This window comes from Cebidichthys violaceus, unplaced genomic scaffold, assembly GCF_023349555.1.
Source record: "Cebidichthys violaceus isolate CVI_PGR_0920_01 unplaced genomic scaffold, fCebVio1.0.p SCAF_27, whole genome shotgun sequence".
NCBI lineage: Eukaryota > Metazoa > Chordata > Actinopteri > Perciformes > Stichaeidae > Cebidichthys > Cebidichthys violaceus.
This window is the reverse complement of record NW_027176450.1, coordinates 4,442,275-4,468,536: the sequence shown is the minus strand read 5'-3', so window position 1 is coordinate 4,468,536 and position 26,262 is coordinate 4,442,275. Positions and strand designations below refer to the sequence as shown.

General features: G+C 42.3%; 1 protein-coding gene across 2 annotated transcripts in view; it reads left to right on the top strand.

Moving 5' to 3' along the window:
- Window positions 1-26,262, top strand: part of pknox2 (pbx/knotted 1 homeobox 2) — a 117,406-nt gene that overhangs the window by 81,872 nt on the left and 9,272 nt on the right. The window contains exons 6-13 of one of the 2 annotated variants that reach the window (XM_068721191.1): window positions 766-937; window positions 3,803-3,988; window positions 4,172-4,307; window positions 12,949-13,046; window positions 17,429-17,548; window positions 17,799-17,875; window positions 18,442-18,614; window positions 20,218-20,491. In XM_068721191.1, coding sequence (XP_068577292.1) covers window positions 766-937; window positions 3,803-3,988; window positions 4,172-4,307; window positions 12,949-13,046; window positions 17,429-17,548; window positions 17,799-17,875; window positions 18,442-18,614; window positions 20,218-20,491 — 1,236 coding nt within the window. Of the gene's footprint in view, window positions 1-765; window positions 938-3,802; window positions 3,989-4,171; window positions 4,308-12,948; window positions 13,047-17,428; window positions 17,549-17,798; window positions 17,876-18,441; window positions 18,615-20,217; window positions 23,727-26,262 lie in introns of those variants that run through there. The other variant, XM_068721189.1, reaches the window with a different exon arrangement.

Here is a 26,262-nt window from a genome sequence, read left to right as displayed (position 1 = left end):
ACCTGATGGACAGAGCGCGCCTCCAGCAGCGCTACTGAAAACATAAAGTCATGCATTCTATTATATCAGGCTTTCAATCTTGAGCACTGGCTTCAAAATTGTAGTTTTTATTATTTTCCACCAGATTGAGCCATTTTCTCTTGTTTGCCCTATGGGGCAAATTCATGCTATTATTAAAGAATATTTAGTATACAGAAAAAAAATTAAAATTGTGTCCTCTAAGGACATCAGAACAACTAATTTAGAGTGAGGACTGAATCTGGAAAATGTCAAGGAAAATGTTACTTTTTTCAAAAGTTAAGTATTAAAATCAAATGACACAGAGATGCATCAACATGCCATCTCTCACGGTCTCTGAATATATGAACTTGTGTGTGTGTGTGTGTGTGTGTGTGTGTGTGTGTGTGTGTGTGTGTGTGTGTGTGTGTGTGTGTATAGGTTTGAGCCCTTAGCGAATTTCTGCTCAGGATACATGAAAAGCACTCAAGTGATATTTTGATGGGATTAGTATGGTATGGAAACTGGTCGCACAGCTGGCCAGTTATTGTCAGCACAACCGCCATTGATTGAGAGTTCACACCACTTCTCTCGGACTGTAGAAAGGTTTTTTGCGAAATGTAGAACACCTCCAACTGAGATAAAACTAGTGGCTGCACCAAATGCATTAACTGCAACACACAAAATGCCTAGTTATGGCTTGATGATGACCAGCATTCCCCTATAGAAACTGACGCACACTGTGCCTCTCCCTCTCTTTCTCCCCAGACATCCGTTGTTCCCCCTGCTGGCATTGTTGTTTGAGAAATGCGAGCAGGCCACACAGGGATCTGAATGCATCACGTCAGCCAGCTTTGACGTGGACATTGAGAACTTTGTGCATCAGCAGGAGCGAGAACACAAGCCCTTCTTCAGTGAGGATCCAGAGCTGGACAACTTGGTAAGCCAACTGCTACCACATACCTGTTAATCAGTACCAACACAGAATGCTTCAGCCGCTTTGACAACAGGAACACGTTGCATAGTTAGTTTAGGGAGCATGCTCAACGTAAATGTAGAATAAGAGAAAATAATAATAATGAAGCTGTAGCAATACCTGTTTGTCTGTTTCCAGTGTATCCCATTATTACTACTCCTAATCATTCCCTCCTTTTTCATGTAATCTTCCCCATCCTCCCCCTGCACTTCCCCTTACTTACTTACTTACTTACTAATTAAGAGAATGAGGATGCTGATCAGATTCACTGAGAAAAGAGGGGGAGGAGTTGAAGCCAGACAGAGACAAAGACCCGAGAAGGAAAAAAGAAATAATGTGCTCTCTTGCCATCACAGTACTCGGGTCTACAGGCCGACAAGTGCTGAACAGTCAATTAACCCTGCATCTGTGTGTTTTATGAGGCACTGGGTACGGGCATCCCTCCCAGAGGGCACTAACTCTTCCACAGGACAGTAACGTTACACTGGGCCTGACTGGCTACGATGGGCGAAGAGTTACTGGTCCCTTGATTAAGCGAGCGCAGTTTAATTAGCTGATTTATCTCCTCCTTGGCCAAGCACTTTTCTGTCCATTGTGTTGACCTTGAGTGGTAACTTTGAGGGAGTGCACTACAATGTGCTGCACAGTGTGGAGTGGAGAGAATGGTCGATGGTCAGTTAACCCAAGAAAATACAGAATTATTATTATTAAAAACACTTTACTACAAATAAACCCTCACGATTTTAATCTTTTTGTAGTTTCAAACAATATTCTAAATATATTATTGGCTATCATGAGGAAATAAACCTGGGCCCAAGCAGTTTCCTAGCAACACAACTCCAATGAAATGGTCTGTTAAATATCAGACATCTGTCCATCAGTATCTAATATGGCAGAAGTTCCTCTCTGACCCCTGCTATTGTAATCATTTGAAATATTTTATTCGGGCAGAGCAATAATTCATCTTTGGTGTGGGGAGATTTTCCTCAACATCTTTGGAGACATTGGTCTGTAACACCTGCACTGAAACCTGCCTCCTCAGCCTTAAGAGTTCCTTTAATGTGTGTTTCAGCGGAAATACTTAACATGATGGTCTGAATGCCGTCTTAAAATCTTTGTTTGCTTGCCATTTTGGCTATAGTTTGACTTTTTTGCAGATGCTTTTAGTCCTGGTTAGAACATGGGGTAGTGGTGCACCTTAGCATTATGTGGCCAAAATGAGTATTACAGCAACAACAAGATTAAAGACAGAAAAAACTAATTCATCTGTTCTTAAGTCATAAACACAGGAGAGAAAACTATTTAGATTAGATTTAGAAAAGGGATCACCAGATTTTTTTAATCAATTGCCTCTCAAGGCTTCAGTAATAAGTGACTCAGCTATGACAGAAAAGGGCTTCGTTATCTCTCATTGAGTTCGAACATGAAAAACCTACATTACTGTTCTACAAGTAATGGCTGATTTATAAGCTTTCATTAATAAAGTCACATGTGATATGGCTTAGGAAACAGCTATAGACTTTGAGTTTCAAGTTCATTCTTGACATTGGGGAACAGTATGTACTGTATAGCACAATATCTAAAAGGTACACTTAGCTTTTCTGAGCTTTCAACTGCATAGTCTCACAGTCCACATCCACTGAAGAAGACCCTGAGATGCAGTTGAAAGCTCAGTAAAAGTAGTAAGTGTACATCTCACCACACAATATTTCTTTACCGTGAGCTATAAAATGTAACACGCTAATCTCTGTAAGCGCCCTATAGCACAGATTCCATTTTGAAACAGTAGAGAGAGGGATGAGGTTACTATGTGTGACAAAACAAAATTCTGGAAAAGCTAATTAAAAGGACTGTATTGATCAGACAAAACCTTAAGCTAAACATAACATTTAATGAACGTCATTATCATATTATGATGAAAATAGGCTATTTTACTATATTAGTTTGAATGTTGTCGCTCACAAGGCAGACAGACAGTAGAGAAGCTTCCTGTACCTTTGCCCTGTCAGCATTATATTACATTAGCGGCTCGATCTTTGGGAGAGTGAAGGATGAAAGGATTACAGAATTCCCCCCCCCTGTATACTTGCAATCTATATGCATCTCTGGAATAAATAATACAAGTGGATGTCACTCCATGCTCATCAATAAAGACATACTGGAAACATCCCATCTCACATCTAGTGTCTTAGAGTTTAATTAATTCACTTAACGTGGCCAAATGTGTGTTTGAGAGCTAATATGGAGGATCATCTAATATGGAGGATCATCTAATATGGAGGATCATCTATGCTGTATTTTTAGAACAAATTTGAATCCAGTCATTTGGGGCACATGTGCACCAGTGTTAAGGGTTTTTTCCTGCATTGACTTTTAAAGGGAATTAAACCTTGAAATCAAATTAAAAGAATCCCTGAATTTGTATCTGATCCACCAGCTGTACGCATGAGTTTCACATTATAATGTCATCAGGAGTGGAGGAGGGAGCTTGCCGCTGTTTGGACTTTGGAGTCTTGAAAATTTAAACTGAAAATCCTTCATTACAAACTGGAGGTGTTGGGTTTGATTGTGAGCATTTAGGTAGCATTAAGCTCAAAGCAACACTATGCTTCATGGAGCCCCACAGAGCCGTCAGCATGGCAGTAGAGTGATATAGTTGTTCCCCTTTTAACACCCTAATTTTTGCATAGATATTCCTGAATGTTTTGGAAAAAACAATTAAGTCTTACTTCATGCTATATGGTACATTTTAAGTGTTTTATTAGAGTGATCAGTTTTGTAGTATGTTGTGGAGGTGATCTATTTATGGTTCGTCTCTGTTTCCCTCAGATGGTAAAGGCCATTCAGGTGTTGCGAATCCACCTATTAGAATTAGAGAAGGTCAATGAGCTCTGTAAAGATTTCTGCAACCGTTACATCACCTGCCTCAAGACCAAGATGCACAGCGACAACCTCCTCCGTAACGACCTCGGAGGACCTTATTCCCCGTCACACACCAGTCTCAACGTGCAGCAGGTCAGTCATGGACTCTCTGTGGATCTTACACTTCCTTGATGGTATCTCTCTCTGAGTAGCACTTCCCAAGATACACCTTGTCATTTATCACCAGGTAGATTTTGCTTCTGGGAGATTTTCAGTCACTAACAGTAGAGCTGCCTCTTTGCATTTGCTCACTAATATCTCTCTGTGATCCCCCAGGAACTAATTCAGACCTCCTCTCCATCCATGACCTCTGTCTCCAGCTCTGTTAACCCTTCAGGGATATTGGTGCCCGCCGGGGGTCTGCAACAGAGCAATGTCGCCATGACTACCATCAACTCTCAAGTGGTATCGGGTAAGCATATGATTACACACATAAACACCAGGACTCTGACACATTCACATGCAGTTTTCATGGCTTGTATTAGTGTTAGCAGAGTATTTATTGTGCAATGTGACATTTACAAGTTGGGGGAGGGGTTGTTTTAAAAAATCTGCATAACTAAGATCCATGTGACTTGGATTGGTTCAGGCTGTTCTGTAAGACCAGCAGTTTCCTTTCACACAGACTGTGAACTGAAGCTTCCACATACATTCCACGGACATAATATGACATAAATTACATTTTCCATGATCAGACTTGCTTTTACAATACACCTATTTTTGCATGTCTCTGGTTTCAGTTAATGGGAATACATTATGTCTAAAATCTAAACCCTTCATTTCCAACAGTCAAGGTTTTATCATTGTATCAGAATCAGAATCAGAAACCGTTTATTACCAAAGTATGTTGCACATACAAGGAATTTGTCATGGTGGGTGGTGCATATCATTAAACAATCAACACAGTGCAAGAAATAGAAACATATTCAAATTTACAATAGAATATAAAAGAATATAAAATAAAGTGCACAACAAACAGATAACAGTACTACAAACAAGTATGATGAACTGTAATGTGAAGGGTCCTTGAAGCGAGCAAGTCCTGGAGGGACAGCAGATTGCCAATCACTCATTCAGCAGAGCGAATGATACGCTGCAGTCTGCTCTTGTCCTTGGCAGTGGCTGCAGCGTACCAGACCGTGATGGAGGAGCAGAGGATGGACTCAATGATGGCTGTGTAGAAGTGCACCATCATTGTCTTTGGCAGGTGAATTTCTTCAGCTGCCTCAAGAAGTAAATCCTCTGCTGAGCCTTCTTGGTGATGGAGCTGATGTTAGGGTCCCACTTGAGGTCCTGGGTTATGATGGAGCCCAGGAAGTGGAAGGACTCCACAGCGTCGACGGGGGAGTCACACAGGGTGATAGGGGCAGGTGGGGCTACGTTCTTCCTGAAATCCACAACCATCTCCACTGTCTTTAGAGCGTTGAGCTCCAAGTTGTTCAGACCGCACCAGGTCACCAGATGGTCAGTCTCCCACCCACTCATCCCCACCAGAGATGAGTCCAAAGAGGGTGGTGTCATCTGCAAACTTCAGGAGCTTGACGGACTGGTGACTGGAGGTGCAGCTGTTGGTGTACAGGGAGAAGAGCAGAGGGGAAAGAACGCAGCCTTGGGGGGAACCGGTGCTGATGGTCCAGGAGGCTGAGACGTGCTTTCCCAGCTTCACGTGCTGCTTCCCGTCAGACAGGAAGTCTGTGATCCACTTGCAGGTGGAGTCGGGCACGTGCAGCTGAGAGAGCTCGTCATGCAGCAGAGATGGGATGATGGAGTTGAAAGCAGAGCTGAAGTCCACAAACAGGATCCTGGCGTGTCCAGTTGCTGGATGATGAAGTGAAGGGCCATGTTGACTGCGTTGTCTACATACCTGTTGGTTCTGTAGGCGAACTGCTGGGGGTCCAAGAGTGGGTCAGTGATGGTTTTTAAGTGGGACAGGACCAGGCATTCAAAAGACTTCATGACCACAGAGGTCAGGGCGACGGGCCTGTAGTCATTAAGTCTTGTGATCCTAAGTTTTGGGAACAGGGATAATAGTGGAGGCCTCGAAGCAGGCTGGTACGTGGCATGTCTCCAGAGAGGTGTTCAAGATGTCTGTAAACACCAGATCAGCACAATGCTTCAATGGTACAGAGGCATGAGCCCCTGCTGAGCTGGGGGAGGGGAGCCTGATGGAGCCATGGGGGGTGGGGTCAGGACTGTCCCATTGTCTTTCAACTCTACAGTAGAACTCATTCAGCGGAGGTTGTTCATGGAGTTGGAAGCTTTAGGCTTGTAGTTATGATCTGTCTGAGGCCTCTCCCGACAGAAGTCACTTGCTGAGAGCTGGTGTTGCAGTTTCTCAGAGTACAGTCGTGTAGCATCTCTCATCACCACTTACTAAACCTGTATTTTGCCTCTTTGTACATGTCCTTGTCCCCACTCCTAAATCCTTGTTCTTATCTGTCTGAGTTTAGCTGTAAACCAGGGTTTGTCGTTGTTATAACTCACCCTGGTGCTTGTTATAACATTACGGTCATTTAGCAGACGCTTTTATCCAAAGCGACTTACAATTCAGTATCTATCTACACACCGTAGACACAGCTACGGGAGCAATTTTGGGGTTAAGTGTCTTGCTCAAGGACACATTGACATGAGAGCAGGAGCCGGGGATCGAACCACCGACCCTCTGATTGAAAGGCAGCCCTGCTCTCCACTTAGCCATGGTCACCTTCATACATCACAGAAGCTGATGTATGAAGTTACAGCCTCTGTGTATTCATCCAGGCTGTTGGTAGCAGTCCTGAAAACATCCCAGTCTGTACAGACGCTTTTATCCAAAGCGACTTACAATAAGTGCATTTAACATTGGTAATCAAAAGAACTACTAGTCACTAGAAGTCATAAGTACATCTCCTATGTACAGTCTAAGCATGCCCAAAGATTGTTGGCCTGCGGCGGAAGGTAAACACCGACTAGAATGAACGAAGTGAACTCACGGGGGTAGTAAAAGTGTTTTCTGTCCTGGCCCCACAGTGGTGGAATGAACTTCCCACTGACGTCAGGACAGCAGAGTCGCTGCCCATCTTTCGGCGCAGGCTGAAAACCCACCTCTTCAGGAAGTGCTACCCTGAGCCTTCCACTTAGAACTTATTGTATTCATACTAGCTTGTTGCACTTATTGTATTCGTATTACTTATAGCACTAACTGTTTTTCTTGTTTCTGCCCTGTACTTTGGCTCTGAGTTATGCTCTGCTTCATGCTCTTAGATGCTTGTTTGGAAAAGGAAATGTACTTATGACTTCTGGTGACTAGTAGTTCTTTTGATTACCTATGTTGAATGCACTTATTGTAAGTCGCCTTGGATAAAAGCGTCTGCTAAATGACTGTAATGTAATGTAATGTTTACAGTTTAAGACGAAAGATTCCAGATCAGGAGAACAGTGTTGTAGAGTCACTGTCACATCGTTACACCAGTCACTGTGTAACCCCTTCGATTTGCCGGATAGCTCTGAGTCACGGTCCGCTCTGAACAGCTGGAAGCCAGCCAGGTGGAACGCGGAGTCCGGTATTGATCCACAGAGCCAGGTCTCAGTTAAACACAAAACGGAGGATGAAGAAAAGTCTCTGTCTTTCCCCACCAGTAGCTGAAGTTCAACCAGTTTGTTGCACAGTGAGCGAACGTTGGAGAGAAATATGCCCGGCAGCGGTGTACGAGATCCACGCGTGCAGAGACGCACTGAATGCTCCGGAACGTTTCCCTCTCCGACGGCGTTTCGCTGCATGCGTTAAGGTGAGAGCACCTTTGACTAGAATGCCCAGTAATTCCACAGAGATTAACAGAAAAGTTGGAAGTAAGTCCGCTGGAGTTGTTCCCCTGATGTTTATGAGCTCATCTCTGGTGAAAGAGCTCCGGGTATCGCAGCTGAAAACAGTATTTACAACAAAAACAACACAAAACAATGAGCACCAACACACCGAGGCTGACGTCCACGGTGTGTAAATCAAGATGGTAAATCAAGATGTATTTGCCAGTACTGAATGGTAGTACTGTCTGTATGCATGGTGGAATTATCATGATATCACCAACTGGCTAACGACCTGAAAGCCTTCTACTGCAGGTTTGATAAGCCCACTTCAACACCCCACAACTGCCCCGTCATCAAACAAACACCTACACCCCCTGCCTCCTTCTCACCTCTCCCAAACGACCCCCCACCGGCACTGAGGATCTGTGAAGAGAATGTGAGTCGGCTCTGACTACATCCACACTACTCCGTTTCTATTTGAAAACGCATATGTTTTGCTACGTTTAAACTAAGCGTCCACACTACACCGGCGTTTTCGAGCACCGTAAACGGAGGACTTTAGAAACGCTCCCGAAGCCAGATACGTTTGTAAACTCCGGGTAGCCTATTCGTCTCAACGGACGTAAACGCGTAAGTTTGGAAACGATGACGTAGACACCCGCGATCGACTACCAGGTTAATTTATCGCGGACAACTGATTACAGGCGTTGCTGACCTTGTTGTCTTTACTAGCAGCTGTTGTCCAGTTAAAGTCTGCATGTCTGCGGAGGAAACAGCTGTTATTGAAGCGATCAGAGAGAGAGAGAGAGAGAGAGAGAGAGAGAGAGAGAGAGAGAGAGAGAGAGAGAGAGAGACGCAGCGCTGTAACTAACGTTAAGTCTGAAAAATAAAACTTATAAAACTTTCCACGAACTGTATCTGTTTGAGTTCATAGAGGAAGATTTGACAGAAGATCTTAAGTATCAAACACGTACTTACGATCATTAAAGACTACTTTATTCCTCTGGTTGCTTTGTTACAAAATACGACGATCTACTTCCTGTTTACATCGGCGCATGCCCAGTGTACGTGAAGAGTCACGTGATTGATATTCGTTTTCAGGCGTGTAGTGTGGATGGAGATCATTTCAGAAACGATGGCTGAAACGCCGTGTGGACGGAGTAGTATGGATGTAGCCTCTTTCACAGACAGAAGATCAGGAAGGCTCTGGGCCCAGACGGTGTGTCCCCCTCCTGCCTAAAATTCTGTGCTGACCAGCTGGCCTCCATCTTCACACAGATCTTCAACCGATCACTGGAGCTGTGTGAAGTCCCCTCATGCTTCAAACGCTTCACGATCATCCCGGTCCCCAAGAAATTCTCCATCACAGGATTAAATGACTAAAGGCCCATCGCCCTGATGTCTGTGGTCATGAAATCCTTTGAGAAACTGGTGTTGACCCATCTGAAGGACATCACAGGGCCCCTGCTGGACCCCCTGTAGTTTGCCTACCGAGCAAACAGGTTGGTAGATGATGCAGTCAACATGGGACTGCACTACATGCTGTACCACCTCGACTCCTCAGGGACATATGCAAGGGTTCTGTTTGTGGACTTCAGCTCAGCGTTCAACACCATCATCCCGGAAAAACTCAAACCAATACTCTCCCAGCTCACTGTGCCGCCATCCACCTGTCAGTGGATCACAAACTGACACAAACAGGACGCAGCAGGTGAGGCTGGGAAAAATCACATCCAGCACCCAGACTATCAGCACTGGCGCCCCCCCAGAGATGTGTGCTCTCCCCACTGCTCTTCTCCCTCTACACAAACGACTGCACCTCAGAGGACCCGTCTGGTAGACTCCTCAAGTTCGCAGACAATACAACAGTCATCGGCCTCATCAAGGGCAGTGATGAGTCTATGTACAGACAATAGGTTGAACAGTCTGTTCTCTGCTCCTCTATCACTGTGTGGTTTGGCTCAGCCACTAAACAGGACAGAAACAGACTACAACAGACAGATCTGCAGAAAAAAATCATTGGTGCCAGCCTGTCCTCCATCCTGGACTTGTACACTTCCAGAGTCAGGAAATGGGCAGGAAAGATCACTGCAGACCCATCACACCCTGGACACAAGCTGTTCCTCTCCTCTGGTAGGCGTTTCAGAGCACTGTACACCAAAACCACCAGACACAGGAACAGCTTCTTTCCACTGGCCGTCACTCTGCTGAACAATTAATCAGACATACTGCACTTCTACCTCTGTTTGCACTATTACCACCACTTGCACTATCACCTCAATTACCATTGCCATTGTTGTTTATGTTCATATATATATATATATATATATATATATATAAAAAATAAAACAAGGGCAACAAAAAAAGTAGAACAAATGTAGGTAGAAACATTTACCAACGATGTACAATATAAGTATATATATATATATATATATATATATATATATATATATATATATATATATATATATATATCCAAAAAGTGTGTGTGTGTGTGTGTGTGTGTGTGTGTGTGTGTGTGTGTGTGTGTTTGTATATATATATATTTTATTGTTTATTGTAAACTTGTGTATGTACATTGAGAGCGAAGTGGAAACCGGAGTCAAATTCCATGTATGCGTATGCATACATGACCAATAAAGCTGATTCTGATTCTGATATGCAAAACCTAGTGGCGGGCCATGTGTTTTATACCTGGGCCTTCAGCGCTGTCCTACTAGTTGAACCACCTCCTAATAACCTCAGTATGACGCCATAGCTACGGGTTATTATTTGTTTCGTGTAAAAGCTGCATATTCACATAACACTGCAACATTTGACAAGTGAAATAAAAATGTTACATGAAGCTCAACACCTACAAAACACTAACGCAGTTTGTCACTTACCGAATGCTGTTCACTTAAAGACAAAGTCCATCCACCTTTCTTTGTTGACAAAGAGTTTAATCCCACGGTTGTACAGAACATCGTTTTAGTTCCAGTAAGAAGTCCTACTCGATTCATGGACGCCAGTGATGACAGTCGAGCCTCCCCAGTTGTGTTTCGCCATCCTGCGGCGGCCGTTTCGCAGCGGGGCCGGGATCCCACCTCCGCTAGCCTGCCCGCGGCCGGTCCGCGGTTGTGGAGCTCCGTTTCCCTGCGAACGTGTTCGTTGATCTGTAGATCCACTCGGGTTTCTCCAAAAGTTTTCAAAAGCACCGTAGTGTCCTGCCGTGCTATGGCGTCCTCAGGTTAGCGTAGCTCCAAACACCAAGATGCTCAGTTAAAATGAAACACATTCCCAGCCATAAAATGTGCAACGCTTCTCAGACGCTGTTCAAACAAATCCTTTTGCTGGCTGGGTCAGGGCTGCTAGTTGTGTGGTTGACTGACTATTTCTTATGACGTCCAGTTTTTCCTCCTTCTTGAGAAAGACGTTTCCAGTAACTCCGCCACTAAATCCGTTTCTCCTCCTTCTGCCATTGAGTGTTAAAAAAACAAAACTAGGTAAAGAAATAAATATTCTACACCAAGCAAAACCCTAATAATGTCATAATTTCTTCCATATCTTTCAATTTAAACTCTTACTACTCCAACGAACTTCTGCCAGCTTCCTTAAAGTTCACATTAGTCACGCGCTCGCCCACTGACCAATCACGGCGCACGCTGCACCTTACTGCAGAGCTGACCTTAATAATGAGCTGCACGTTAATGATGACGTACTTGTAGGCCAGCTAGAAGACTGGCACGTCAAAGAATACGCCCAACGTGTCAAACTAAAGATCTGATTGGTTGAAGACTATGACATTCAACAATATCGTCCCCATATACTTTAATCTGCAGAGGCATTCACTTGTGAGTCTGAAGGCCTCGGGTCTCTCTTCTTACCTAGAGACATAGAGGTGAAATCTGATTGGATAAGAGCTCTACTTAAAACATGCTGCACTGGAAGCAGCACTGCAGGCTGGAAGCAGAGCAACTGAGGAAGACAGTAGCTGTGCAATGAGGAAATAAAATAATGTGAAAAATATTTTTTTTAATTATAATACATGTACTGTATTTATGAAAAATTATTAAATTATAAAATAGCTATAACTTTGTGATTCTGTTTAGGCCAGCAGAGAAGGCCTTGCTGGCCCTGACGGCCCACCACTAGCAAAACCTATTGGGAATTATAGAGATTCATGCTTTCATTATCAGGGGGCAAAACACAGAATGAGAAGGTAGATAAATTATGTTTAATGCTTCAAGTTTCAGAGTGAATACAGACATACAATGATGCAGTAATATGCGGTTATATTAGTTACTAGACACTAACTGATTACTAGCAGTGAGTAATGTGCCGATCCTGAAACCCATTGGCTATCAGTCTGATGACAATTTAGCCTCTGGGGGCAACGGACAATATTTCTGGGCTTCCGGTGTAGCCTGCGAGAGTTGAGACGTCATCTATCATCGGACTCTTTCACAAGTGCCATTTTACAGTTTATCTTTTAGTTAATAAAAAGTCAAAATTGTCAACAAATACCTCGTTTTCAACTCTAATTTATTCAAATTAATATTATTTTCATCACTGGCATTATGTTTATTTATTAACATTTTCTCCTCTGCCTTTTAATCTTTGTAACTGTATTTAGAAAAGTCCTATAAAGGTTATTATTATCATTAATATTCTTCAAAAAATTAGGAATGTTATTAAAAGTAGTTTACTACTAGGCAAAATCATCATGGGTTTGCATTAATAATCATTATTGTCAAATATATGAGCATATTAGTAAAAAAAAAAAAAATAGTTTATTATTAGTGTGGTTAGAATGCATTGTAGTGACAGAGCTTTGTGTATACAGTATGTATGCTGAACACTATGTGTCTAGGAGAGCCAAGATAATATCCTTTCCATGTTGGATTGGTTGGCTGGCTGATATGATCTTATAATGTCAAGCCTGTGCAGTGAAATGTTAATCCTGCCCTCCGGAAATCCCTTTTAACCCAAAATAAATCAATATCTGCCTTTGATCACTACACACTGAAGAGCTCAAACAGACTTTGATAAGAGTGTCTTGATCAAGACTAATTAAGCCAGAAGCAAAAGCTCACTCCCTTCTTCTTCTTCTTTTTTTTGGGTTGAAAGACATTAACGCACCTCAAATTTAATAATTTCGTCTGTTGTTTGTCTTGTGTATGTTTGTGCGGCTGACAAGAAGTTAATAAGGCTCCAGTGGCAGTGCGAGATGTGGCTGCCAGTAGCTGCTGAAGCCACTTGATACTCATGATGGTAAATTATCCCCTCAGGTGGGACCCTGTACCAGCCGGTTGCCATGGTGACATCGCAAGGGCAAGTGTTAACACAGGCGCTGCCGCCGGGAACCATCCAGATCCAGAACTCACAGGTAAAGCCGTCTGACCGATGATGCTTTGGCCGACACATTTGCTCCCTCCACGTGCCCTCGCCAGCAACTCTTCATTTGTTATTATTAAAAGAGGCTCTTTACATCTCACAGAAAACCCCCGGGGCACCTTTTCATTGTCTCTGTCTGAACACAGCACCCCCGCTGACAGACACAATGGAAATAGTTCATTCCTATGATGTTTAGGGCACTTAAAGGATCCTGTCAGGTTTGACTTTGAGTGAAAATCATGTAAGGACATGCACTTAAGACTATACTGTAGATTAAATATCCTACATGGTGTGATTTACACGGATACAGGAGATAATACTCAAAGTTAATACACAACATTTTCACTCCTACTCACTCAACCTATATCATTATGTATAATGATATTATGACCACAAATGTTTTATCTCCTCTCCATGAAAGGCTTTAGAACAGTTACCTCCACATGAATTCCTGGAATTGGATTTTTTATGACACAAGGCCACACTCGTGGTCTTAATATTTCCCATTTTCCAACTCAAAAGGCTTCTGCAGTTATTTTAAGATACAGTTCTTTTGTCTTTTGAGTGTCAGGTTGTTTTGAAGAAGAATGAGCCTCGTACTTGTTCCTAGTAATCAACGCCCACAAACGCAGACTGGTTATCATAGCGTAGCATCGGCCAACCCAGACCAGGGTCCAACTATCTGGCTCTAAAACGTTATGTTTCTACTTAAAAACCTGTGGAGCTAACATTAGCAGAGTATGTTAGCACATCATTAACTAGCATCAGCACTTCTAAGCTAGCTACTGAAGGTATACTGAATGTATACACATGCTGCTTCTGCTTTTTAATGATTGTAATAGTGAATAAAGACCAATCGGCTTTACAGCAACACTGTTGTTCCTGAATTTCATTGTGTTACGTCTGGATGTGATGTGCTGGTTTACTTTTACACTGTGATCTGTAGCTTTAGCTTCTGTCTTTTTAACCAGTTTTCACTGCTGAATCAGTTTGACATCCTGTATACACCCTTCAAACGCAGATTTTAGGCCCGTCAGTCAGTTTAGCTTCGTAATTGTTAGTGACAGTGGGGGCTCCATGGTAGCTCTGACAGCTTAAGTAGCAGGAGCAGAATGCGAGGCTTAGAAAAGGGTAAATTACAAATTTAGCTGAAAGCTAACTCATTCAAAAGAAGTCATTTGATCATAGTCATGCATAGGGGCAAAACATCATCTTGAATATTAGAGATGAAGCCTACTGTAAAAAGGTTAGTAAAGCTGCTCAGAGTACATGTTTTACTTTGGCTAAGCTGAGCTGCATGGTTAAAGGCCAAAAGCAGTGCTATTCACAACGAAAAGCTGCAGCTGTTTCCCTGAAGTTGTGCTTAAACATTGCTATTAGAGAACCACTTTTTAGCCTCAGTGCTCTCTCTCTCTCTCTCTTTGTTTCTTTTAAATCATTCCCTCTGTTTTTCTCTGAATGATGAGTCAGAGTTGATTTGACACTTGCTTACCTGTACTAAGTATGTTGAGCTTAACAATTTAACATTTCATCACAGCTGAATATAGAATCAAACCCTGATGATGCGTTGTTTGCTGCCTTCATGTGTTTCAGGCCAGCGGTATACGCATTTAGAATGTTATTTATATGTCTTTTCAAAAGTGTGACTGTTTTGTTGAAAGATAATCTACATGTAGGTGGGAGATGACTGTTGGCAAACAGAACCTTTATGACTTTCCTTTTGTTGTATCCACCATCACGTCTAAGAGTATTGAGAGTAGAGTCCATTAGGCAATTGAGCCCTTGTTAGGTCTGCTCACAGGACGAATGTCTCTGTTTGGCTTCGTACAACAGAAGTACAAGAAATCTGAGCTATGCTAAGTGGATTTAAAGCATCACTGGTGCGGCCGATCTTTGTCTGGACTCAACAGTCTCAACACTCGCTTATAGATATAAATAAAAACTGGGAGTTCAAACAGTGATCCCTGTGCAATGGCTGTGGCCTGAAGAACGGCTCAGTTTCAGGCAGGTAAATCTGTGCTTGACAGTCAAAGGAGGCCTCTGTGAATAGTCCCGACCCAGCTGAGGCAGAGGGCTACATGCGGGCTGGGAATTGAACACAGACCCGTTGCTACTTTGCCGACAAGCCCTGAGTAATCACACTCTCAAGCTCGGTGCTGCCAATTAATTCAACCTTGCTTTCCCCCGCAACACACGCATCCCCAAGGCTGGGGGGGGGGGAGTATAAGAGGAGGGTTATCCACGTGACACCCAGCTGCAACTGTAATGACTGTTGTTTCGTGTGGGGAGTGTAAGAGGGGGATGTTGGTGTGTGTGAATGTGAATTTATGGGCCTTGTGTGGGTTAAGGGGGGGCCTGCGTGTTGTTGCCTTCATATAGGTTTGTCTGTTATTTATCTCCAAGACAGCAGGGATTCTTTCTACTATTTCGCTCTTCATTAAATTAATCAATTTTATATTCTTCAGAAGACTTGCATTTTTTATTTATTCATGCTTTTTGTCTTCCATGCTTATGCATAAGACATTTTCTTACAGTATGCTCCCCTCTGAAGTGTTTTAGCCTCCACAAATGGGTACCTCTTTCAAAGAATTCAAGGAAAAAACGCAAAGTCGATGGTACTGCATGGTACAATTATAATGTTGGATTAAAAAGTAATGTCTAATATTATATATTACATTTGTACAACTATGCAGGCAATAAAAGACATTGTGCTATGTGACTTGGTGCATGTTTATAGATAGAAATAGTGTCAAAGAAGAATGAGGGCTCATTGTGTTTCATATTATCTGCCTCAGAGCACACATACACACACACACACACACACACACACACACACACACACACATTAACCTCCACATTGAAGTGAACAAACACATATTGTACTGTTCTATAGTGAACACATACAGATGCACAGATGCATTTGTTTTTGTCTCGTAGGAGGACATTGCATCATCTTGCGTTCTTTCTCTGGGGACTCTGGGGCTAACCTTCAACCATAACTAACACATGTCTACCCCCTTTAGTGGTTTACCATGTGGGGACCAGCATTTAGGAGGTGAGTCTCCACATGAGACCGTGTGAATAGACTTACACACAAAAGAAATCACATTAAAAAAAGATATCACATTTATTGACATTAAAGAATCAGTCTGGTGTTTTTTTATATTTTTGTTGTTAACCAACAATTAATTAGTGCATTTCCCAATACTTTCTGAATTGCCTATCTTGCCTCTTGCACTTTATCCCCAATTCCATTGGTTCTTATTGAATACTTACACTTTTAATGGCACACAAATATATTGTTTATTTTTTTTAAATAGGCTCAGTAATTTCCTAAAACAACTGGCCACTGTAGATTTAATCAAACGGTTCTCAAATAGTAAACATATGTCATGTTTTGGGGACTATTTTCAGTGGTGGATTAATCCACACTGTGTGCTCTAGTGAGTATTTGTGGCAGCAGGGCGGTGTATGTAGGATTGAGTCAAAATAAACGACAGTGTGTGTCTTCATGGTGATGAAGGAGCATGTCAGCTAGTGCATTGATGTGTTTTTAATGGAGCTCTATGGCACAGAGGAAAGAAGAGATATCACGCATTGATATATACTTGTTAGTAGATACAATCACTGTTGGTTTGGTTCTTTTATTGTTTGTTGATAATATGAAACATATTACCATTTCTTCTCAGTTAATTCCCCAGCCCAACCTCCTCTTACCTGGAACAGCCACACTATTTACCAACCCTCACAGACCCACTGATGACCATCGCAGCCCTAAATGTCCTCACAAGAACAGTGGACAACGAAGTTGGTCCTCACAAGTACGGCTCAGCCAGACCAAACCCGTGGATTCACACACATCCATATATGCACCGCAGGCTGCCAAACACTGTCAATACTCTGAGAGCATCTCGTCCTTCAGCACTCGCACTCAAACAATAACATCTGAATAATGATTTCTCTCTGAACACAAAGACTTAGGTCAACACAAATGAAAAACCAAGACAAACACAGTCACACTTTGTACCAGCCCTTCACTAATTCAGCACCAAAATGTGAAATCCAAACTTCAGACCGAAGCCTCGCCTGACCCTTGGCTCTTCATGCTCCTCTTCGAGGCGCCAAAAGGACGACTGACCCTCTTGTGTTTCCACGTGGTCAATGCACTGCTTTTTTATATTTTAAGTGTCATTACTCAAATTCAGTTTCCATGGTGACTCTTGAGGAGGTGTTTCTGCCCTTGCCACTGGAAAAAAAAAGAGAGGTAATTGGTAGTCTCACTTTGTTTCCGTGGCAACAATAAGTGAGACCTACCATTCACTTCTTTTTTCTCCTTTCCTCTCCTTCTCTTCTCCTCCTGTGTTTATCGTGAAGGTAAACTTGGACCTGTCGTCCCTGTTGGACAGCGAAGACAAGAAGTCAAAGAATAAGAGGGGGGTCCTGCCCAAACACGCCACCAACATCATGCGTTCCTGGCTCTTCCAGCATCTCATGGTGAGGCAGAGTGTGAGTCTGAGATGGTCGTACACATTGGCCTGGTGGCAGCTGTAGAAGCAGAGAAGTGTTTGATGATGTGAGGAATGTATATATGGAGAGTAAACTGGTTGAAGGAGGTTTATTACGAGTAGAGCATTTCATTGTTCTCACATGAGGAGTCAGAGCTAATCAGAGAGTGTCACACAAATGCTGTTAACTAAAGAAAAAGTGCTTTAACAACTGAGACTCTGTTTCTTCCTTCTTTCAGCACCCGTACCCAACAGAAGACGAGAAAAGGCAGATTGCAGCGCAAACTAATCTAACACTTTTACAAGTGAACAACTGGTAAGATGCTGTATTCCTATACGAATACTGATTACATAAAGTCCTCATGTAGGTAGACAGGAAGACACTATTATTGTAGTAGAAGTATGTGTGGTGGAGGATTTACTTGTACTTGAACATACTGTCGCTCCCCAGCACATTGCTGGCACTGTGGTGCCATCTCCTGGTTTTATATAGCAAGTACACCTACACCAACGTGTGCCTCCCTTCTAGTGTCACTCTTTGATATATTTTTGTTCTCAAGGAATAGGATTGGGGGTTTTTTTAGATATGGAAGATATTTAAAGATAAGAGGTGCAGAATTTGCTGCTTTGTACTTTGGAATTCAAGCTTTTGATCCATTGATTGGTTGAGATGAAAGATGCTTTTTTTACATTATATTATCTAATTCAAATATGTGAAATTTCCCATCATTCACAATTTTCTTGTAAATGTCTGTACTAGCAGTTAATACTGTATTTCATTAAAATACATTTGATTGGTATCTTTGGTGATATATAAGTGACATGACCAATCAATGGACTGTATATAAGGAAAGAAGAAAGCCTTGTCCTGTTCTTGTTCAGGTTCATCAATGCTCGTCGGCGTATCCTTCAGCCCATGTTGGACGCCAGTAACCCAGACCCAGCTCCTAAAGCCAAGAAGATGAAGTCCCAGCACCGTCCGACACAGCGCTTCTGGCCTGACTCCATTGTGGCTGGAGTTCTGCAGACGCACAGATCAGGAAACAACTCAGACAGTAAGATAACGCTAGCATTTCCCAGGAAATGAAAAAGACAAAACAACCCCTTGAGTTTTCAATTCAAACTGCGTGTTTGAAATGTCCCCACTAGATGCCACTATTGACTTTTGTATGTGAGAAGACGTGAAGGCAAAAGTCAAGAACAAAGAGTATAATATTCTTGGTGGGTAAAAAAATCAACATTTGTTCTACAGGAATCTTAAATTAGATCTGAGTGTCTGTTCGAAATCACGAGGGGTCCAACTCGCTAGAGAATAGTCAGATAGAGAAATAGTTTCCAGTCATCCGAGGCCCATTTTAGGTTATAGATTGTAGTCATCGGGTGTATTTTATTATTCGCTATCTCTGCACTGCAGCTGTAGAAGGCAAAAACTGTCATCGCTGTAACTGAACCAGCAGTAATATGATATTCTTCAGCGTAGGTTTCATTCAGACAGGGGAAGATTTGGATCATTTGTTGTGGAATCACAAGGATGGACCCAAATGTAAAACAATACAGAGGTTGGTGGAGTTTTAAGAAGGTTTATTGAGAGACCAGGCTGGACGTGGGTGATGTGGGCATCCAGGCTGAAGTTGCACAGGGGGAGCAGACATGGCAGGACAGGAATCCTGGAGCACAGGAAACGGGACTACAATGAACTTAACTTATAAGGAACTTATATCTGGCGAAGAGCCGAGGTAGATATACTGCAGGGATGAGGAGCTGACGAACGGCAGGTGTGTGAGTTAAGGGAGGTGATGAGCCGATTACAGGCAAGTGTGACAGTATTCTGGGCCCAGGTTGATGGTAGGACAGGAAGAGACTCACATACATCCGCACTCATAAAACATGGAAGACAAGAGGAGTGGGAGACACTGGGAAACAAAAGAGAGAGAAACATAATAGACAGCAGAAGCACAGCCAGGCCATGACATAATGACACTCGCTTCTAGGCAGGAGTAAACTGTGCATAATTAGTAGTTACATTTTTTATTCAGTGTAAGTACTGCCAAATACATAACTTAACATATTCTGATATGACATTATATTAATAAACAACCACCATTTTAAACTCTGAATCAACCAAGTGCAATCAAATGAGTCTCCGCCATTCTGTCGCTGGTATTTAAGGTTGAGATGAAATGAACATTTTTTAAACCTTTTAGATCACATCCCGGTCAAATGTTCACCTATTTCTAAAATATATGCACGTTTTTTTATAAAAAATAAATAAAATATATATATATAATTTTAATTTTATTTTATATACCATATCAAAATCCAGTAATTGTTTCGCCTGTGAAACAAAACATGCTTTTATATTTATTTTGCCAGGCCACTTGTTAGCTGTCCAATTAAATGTAAAGGATTTGATTTAACCTCTTGTAACTGTAAATAGCTCAAATATTGTGTTTCACTGGGGAATCGTCAAAGTACAGGAGATAAAGACACTCTAACCTCTGTTTCACTGGGACTTAAAATGGCCTCCACCGTACCTTAGCTGCTTGAAAGCAACTTTAGTGCAGCAGGGAGCACGGATGAATGTGGAGGGAATGGATTTGGTCTGTCGCTGGGTGTTTGACTGTTCTCCCCCCGCTCTGTTTCTCTGCCTCCTCTCAGACCCGCTGAGTATGGACAGCCTCCAGTCGCTGTCCTCGGACTCGGCCACCCTGGCCATGCAGCAGGCCATGCTGGGAGCCGACGACTCCATGGACGGCACCGAGGAAGAGGACGAAGAGGAAGAGGAGGAGGAAGAAGAGGAAGGGATGGAGGAGGAAGAGGAGGAGGAGGAGGAGGGAGAGGAGGAAAATGACAGGGGGAGGCTAATGTCCACCGGGGGAGGAGGAGGAGGAGGAAGGAGAGATCTGCGCATGGAGCATAGGGAGGAACTAGAGTAGTCGACTAGAGGAAAAGACCATATGAACTTTGACCTCACTAGTCCCCTTAGCACAGCCTCATTCAAACCTGAAATAGGACAGCTCGAATGCTAAGTGACTCTTGAGAGCATGTGAGGACATATTAGGTTTTCTTCTCAGACTCTGATGCAACTCTAGTCGGACACAATGACCATCATGATCCCGATTACAGACGACGGATGTGACTTTCATGATGAATATGTGTTGTTTCATTTTACTAGTGAACGTTCTAATGCAGTGAGCTCTCGAAATATTTGGATAGTAGCACATTTTTGTACTCTATAGCTCCTGTTATTTATGGACAGAAATGGCACAGGAACTCAGAAGTTGAAGAGATTGCTGCCAGTTTTAAATTGAGACATTTTAATCACTTTGCAGAAGCTTGGTGCTTTCAGAAAAACATGACATTTTAAGGCAGTTTACTGTGAAAATGGAACAGTAGAATGAGGAGTCTGGAGTAGTTGGGTATGAATCAAAAAACAAAAAAAACAGTAAGATTTTTATGTGTATGTATGTGAAAAACAACTACTTTTAAAATTGCATACAATCTGTCCAAATATCATGACACCATAAAATGACTGAAAGTTCTCTCAATTTTCAACTGACGGTCTACATGTAACTTTGCAGTTTGTGTCATTTTGCTTCGTAAAATAGGAGTGAAGAGAAATAAAAAAAAAAAAATTGTAATGCTGTCCAAATGTCTGCAGCAGTGACTGAAGGCCTATGTGTTGGCCTCCACTGCTGCTTTTCAATGATCCATATGTTCTCAGGTCGCCATGTTTGTTCCTCATGAGCGAAACACTTGACTCATTGCTCCAGCAAACCTTTTAGAGCATGACTTTTTAAACAATCTGAGTTCATTTTTTTCTTCTCTCATGTGCAAATAGTAAAAAACAAAAACAAAAAAAAACTGTAGTAAACCAGTGTACACTGACTACACGTATAGTATGTACATCAGATTTTTCATATGTTTGCATTCTGGTGTTAAAGGTTTGCATATTTATTCTTTTTTTTGCGTGGCCTCAGATGGTAGCTCAAGGAACGAGACAATTGCAATGGCTTCTGTAGCTGAAGGTTACGTTATTGTAACCTCAAGTCTATAAGCACAGGGGGAGCCCTCTGCTGGACTCTGTGGGTAATACTCTCATCCAATCACGGGCATGTGTTTGCCCACTGAAGATTTGCATAAGGGTCGCCTGCCAATCAGGATGTGCCTACTAAAGTTGTTATGGACCCCTCAGTATATAACGCATCATACGTCCTCTTCAGCTAGCGGTGTAGGAGTGACAGGGCCCTTTGGTAGAGGGCTCCGCCTGTGCTAATACAACTAGGATTACAATATAATAACGTTCATTTTAACTGACACAGCCCCAGGAGTGCACGCCCTGTCGCAACATAACATCAACCAAACTGGTGTGATCCTAACTGGCTAAAGGTTATTCACCGCAGCTTACCTACTTCTTTATAACCTTGGCCCCCACAGCAATGCAGAAGGGGGCCCCAGGTAGTACGCAGCTGAACTGGGTGGAGTTATGGCCTAATCCTGCAGGGGTCAAAAGACAGTGAGTAGTGAGTAGACACCCAGCACACCACATTCACCGGTTCATCAAGGAGGACATGCAGGTGTCTCCACTTATTTGGTAGGCACATCCTGATTGTCCTGAAGTGCACGCTCGTGATTGGAGGAGTTTTAACCATAGAGTCCAGTATGTGGCGGACCCCTGTTTTGCAAACTTTCTGAATAAGTTGTATCAGCAGGTGGCCATGCACATACTTGACTTCAGCCATCAAGTCAGTCTTAGAGAATTGCTTGTGGGTTTTTTTCGTGACTTTGAATCTGTCACAAAATAAGAGCACGGAAAGCACTATGGCGCTCTACTAACTGTCTCACCCACACCTCCACACGGAGGGAATGACACAGACAAGGCCAGCGATGTTGGAATCCCCAACCTACAGAGCTGACTGTGTTTTACCGACAAACTTTTTCAAGGAGACAAAGACGACAATTCTGAGGAAAAGGAGAACGAGAGTAAAAACTCAGTGACGTCTCTTTAAATTTTCTGTGAAGGATTTTGAAGAAACTGTGAAACTATTTCAGCTCTCTGTTTTGTACTAAAACACACAAATGGAGGCGCTCGTTTCTAATGTGAAGACAGAAAACGAAAAAAATATGTTATATTGAATGTTCTGATTGTTCATTGTGAAGTATGTTGCTCATTAATATTCTTTTCTCGATTGCTTTTTTAAAAAGATGGATCTTCCAGAGCAAGTGACAGACAATAGGGAATATTTCTATTTCATTTATACACTTGGTTGTCATAATCTATTGTGTTTCAATAGAACAATTTTAATAATTAAAACATGTAAAGGTACTGATGTTGACTTTGTGATATGAAAGTTCTGCATATGTTTAGGCTGAGCAAACACATCCAGGGCCATAGATTCCCAAACAGGAGGTAAGCAGTTTGATTCATGAGAGTATTTAGAGATGACAAGCACCAAACAAAAAGAACAAAACACCAGATAATTAACAGGAGCGTTGTTCCCGCTACACAAAAGCAAGCCCGGATCTTAACAGAGCGAGGCTCACGTATGTGCGACATTTCCCAACCCCCTCATGCTCCGGCTTCATTGTAACCTATTTCCAGATTATAGAGTTAGCAGTCTAAATATTGGTTTAACTTCCCTCATTTTCCTGTCACATGTGTTGTCTCCCACCCACTGGTTACTGCTCTAGCCGGTGATTTTAACTTGCTGGAAGACGCCCGCCCAAACGGTCCCCCTCCTACCAGAGCCCAACAGAGCTCTCTCCACCACAGGCTTTCAGCTCCTGAAAAGTGGACTCTGCTCCTCCCGGAGTAAAACGGTAATCCCTCCCGTGGGTGTTTGCTGCCCGAGCCACATTATATTGTTGTTTACACGGCTTCTAATGCTTGTGTATAATGGCATCCTTGCTTTGTTTTCTGCCCCCCCCTACAAAAGGTCATTCTTTAATTGCAGCATCACTTATTAAATATCTGTTTTTGTCTACCTCTGCTGCTTTTCTCCTCCTTCAGACACATTTTTGGGGTAAGAGGAACTTGAATTGCAGAGGCCATGTTGGGCTCCAAAGTAATATATGAGGGGGTATAAGCAGCACATTAGCATTACCATGAGAGCGCAACACTCAAAACGTCTCATGTGTGGGAGGAAATCATCGTATTTATAAAAGTGATCTAATAAAACCTTTTTTTGAGAGTGTGGGCATCACAACATTTCTTCTTGTTCCACACGAGACTTTCTGAACAGTAAAAACAGAGCAAGTAGGATCAAATGTAAATGTATTAATTTAATGTATCCCATGCCGCAGTATAAGGTAGGCATTTTAATGTATCATGGGCAGCAGATATACAGCAGCACAGCTGCTCATAAGTCATTTACTAGCATACAGCGTTGTTGGGGTACAGTATGGTTTACTTTAGACCAGCAGGGTTCAAGGTTCAATAAATACAATATTTAATAATGCAAGAATGGTCAGCAAAAATTCATAAGAATATGTGAAAAAAGGTTTTGTGGGCCAAATAAACACGGGACTTTCACCCAGGAGACCCACGTGAAACCAAAGGTCTAAAAACAACGAAATAAGAAACATTCACTTCTTCTAATCTACTTAAATATTGTAGCTGTACTTACTTTAAACCCAACAATGATGCTTTACTAAACCTAAACCAAGTAGTTTTGTAACATTTTTGTTGTGTTTTGTTTAAAAATGCAACCATAACCTGTGAGAAAAGACATTTCTCTTGAAGTGTAATTGAGAATGCAGTTTAGTTGAATGGGATGTTATTTTATATGAGACAGGGTTAAGTTTAAGCGAAGGTTGTGGTAATGGGTCATAGTGACTGTTGAAAGGAGATGAGGGGCCATTCTCGTCGCTCCTCGATCCTCCGACTAGAAATACATCTCAGTGCTCCATCTTGAAGAACATTCCAATTCTAAAAATGCATCTGGAGGAGCGAGGACAGAGGAGATTTGTTGGAGATGCTTTGGTGAGGAAACAGCGTTGTATCCTTTGCGTGACACATAGCTGGATTAATCTCAAATCGTGGCAGGACTCTACAAATTAAACTGCTCCTTTTGCGTTCATATGTTTTAGTTATTTAGGATGATAAAACGCTCTACCGCTCACCACACGTGAAGCTGTTGACATTTGATATCACTGCATCCAATTCAATGCTGTAAAGGTGACATTTTGTTTACACAGGCAAACGGCTGCTGTTGTTGAACATTTTCTTATATTCAGTAATAGTTTGCTGTTTAATGTTGCCATGTAGACAGGACTGTTTGTGTGAATATAATATTTCTATCACTCATCTTTATTTGTATAGTGCTTTTCATACAAACATTGTTATATACAGTTGTGGTCAAAAGTTTACATACACTTGTAAAGAACATAATGTCATGGCTCTCTTGAGTTTCCAGTTATTTCTACAACTCTGATTTTTCTTTGATAGAGTGATTGGAACAGATACTTCTTTGTCACAAAAAAACATTCATGAAGTTTGGTTCTTTCATGACTTTATTATGGGTTAACAGAAAAAGTGACAAAATCTGCTGGGTCAAAAATATACATACAGCAACATGAATTAGCAATTTTGGTGACTTAGAAAGTTGTGTCAATGAAATGAGCTTCATAGCATGGCCTCTTAACTTCTTGTGAGTGATTATGAGTGACTACAGCTGGTGACTTCTCTGAGGCCATTTAAATAGGGCTCATTGGATACAAACGCCCACAAACGCTACACTGGGAAAGTCAAAGGAGCTCAGCATGGATCTGAAAAAGCGAATCGTTGACTTGAACAAGTCAGGAAAGTCACTTGGAGCCATTTCAAAGCAGCTGCAGGTCCCAAGAGCAACAGTGCAAACAATTGTTTATAAGTATAAAGTGCATGGCACTGTTTTGTCACTGCCACGATCAGGAAGAAAACGCAAGCTATCACCTGCTGCTGAGAGAAAATTGGTCAGGAGGGTGAAGAGTCAACCGAGAACCACCAAAAAGCAGATCTGCCAAGAATTAGAAGCTGCTGGAACACAGGTGTCAGTGTCCACAGTCAAGCGTGTTTTGCATCTCCATGGACTGAGAGGCTGCCGTGCAAGAAGGAAGCCCTTGCTCCAAAAGCGGCACCTTAAGGCTCGACTGAAGTTTGCTGCTGATCACATGGACAAAGATAAGACCTTCTGGAGGAAAGTTCTGTGGTCAGACGAAACAAAAATCAAGCTGTTTGGCCACAATGCCCAGCAATATGTTTGGAGGAGAAAAGGTGAGGCCTTTAACCCCAAGAACACCATGCCTACCGTCAAGCACGGTGGTGGTAGTAGTATGCTGTGGGGCTGTTTTGCTGCCAATGGAACTGGTGCTTTACAGAGAGTAAATGGGATAATGAAGAAGGAGGATTACCTTCAAATTCTTAAAGATAACCTAAAATCATCAGCCCGAAGGTTGGGTCTTGGGCGCAGTTGGGTGTTCCAACAGGACAATGACCCCAAACACACATCAAAAGTGGTAATGGAATGGCTAAATCAGGCTAGAATTAGGGTTTTAGAATGGCCTTCCCAAAGTCCTGACTTAAATCCCATTGAGAACATGTGGACAATGCTGAAGAAACAAGTCCATGTCAGAAAGCCATCAAATTTAACTGAACTGCACCAATTCTGTCAAGAGGAGCGGTCAAAGATTCAACGAGAAGCTTGCCAGAAGCTTGTGGATGGC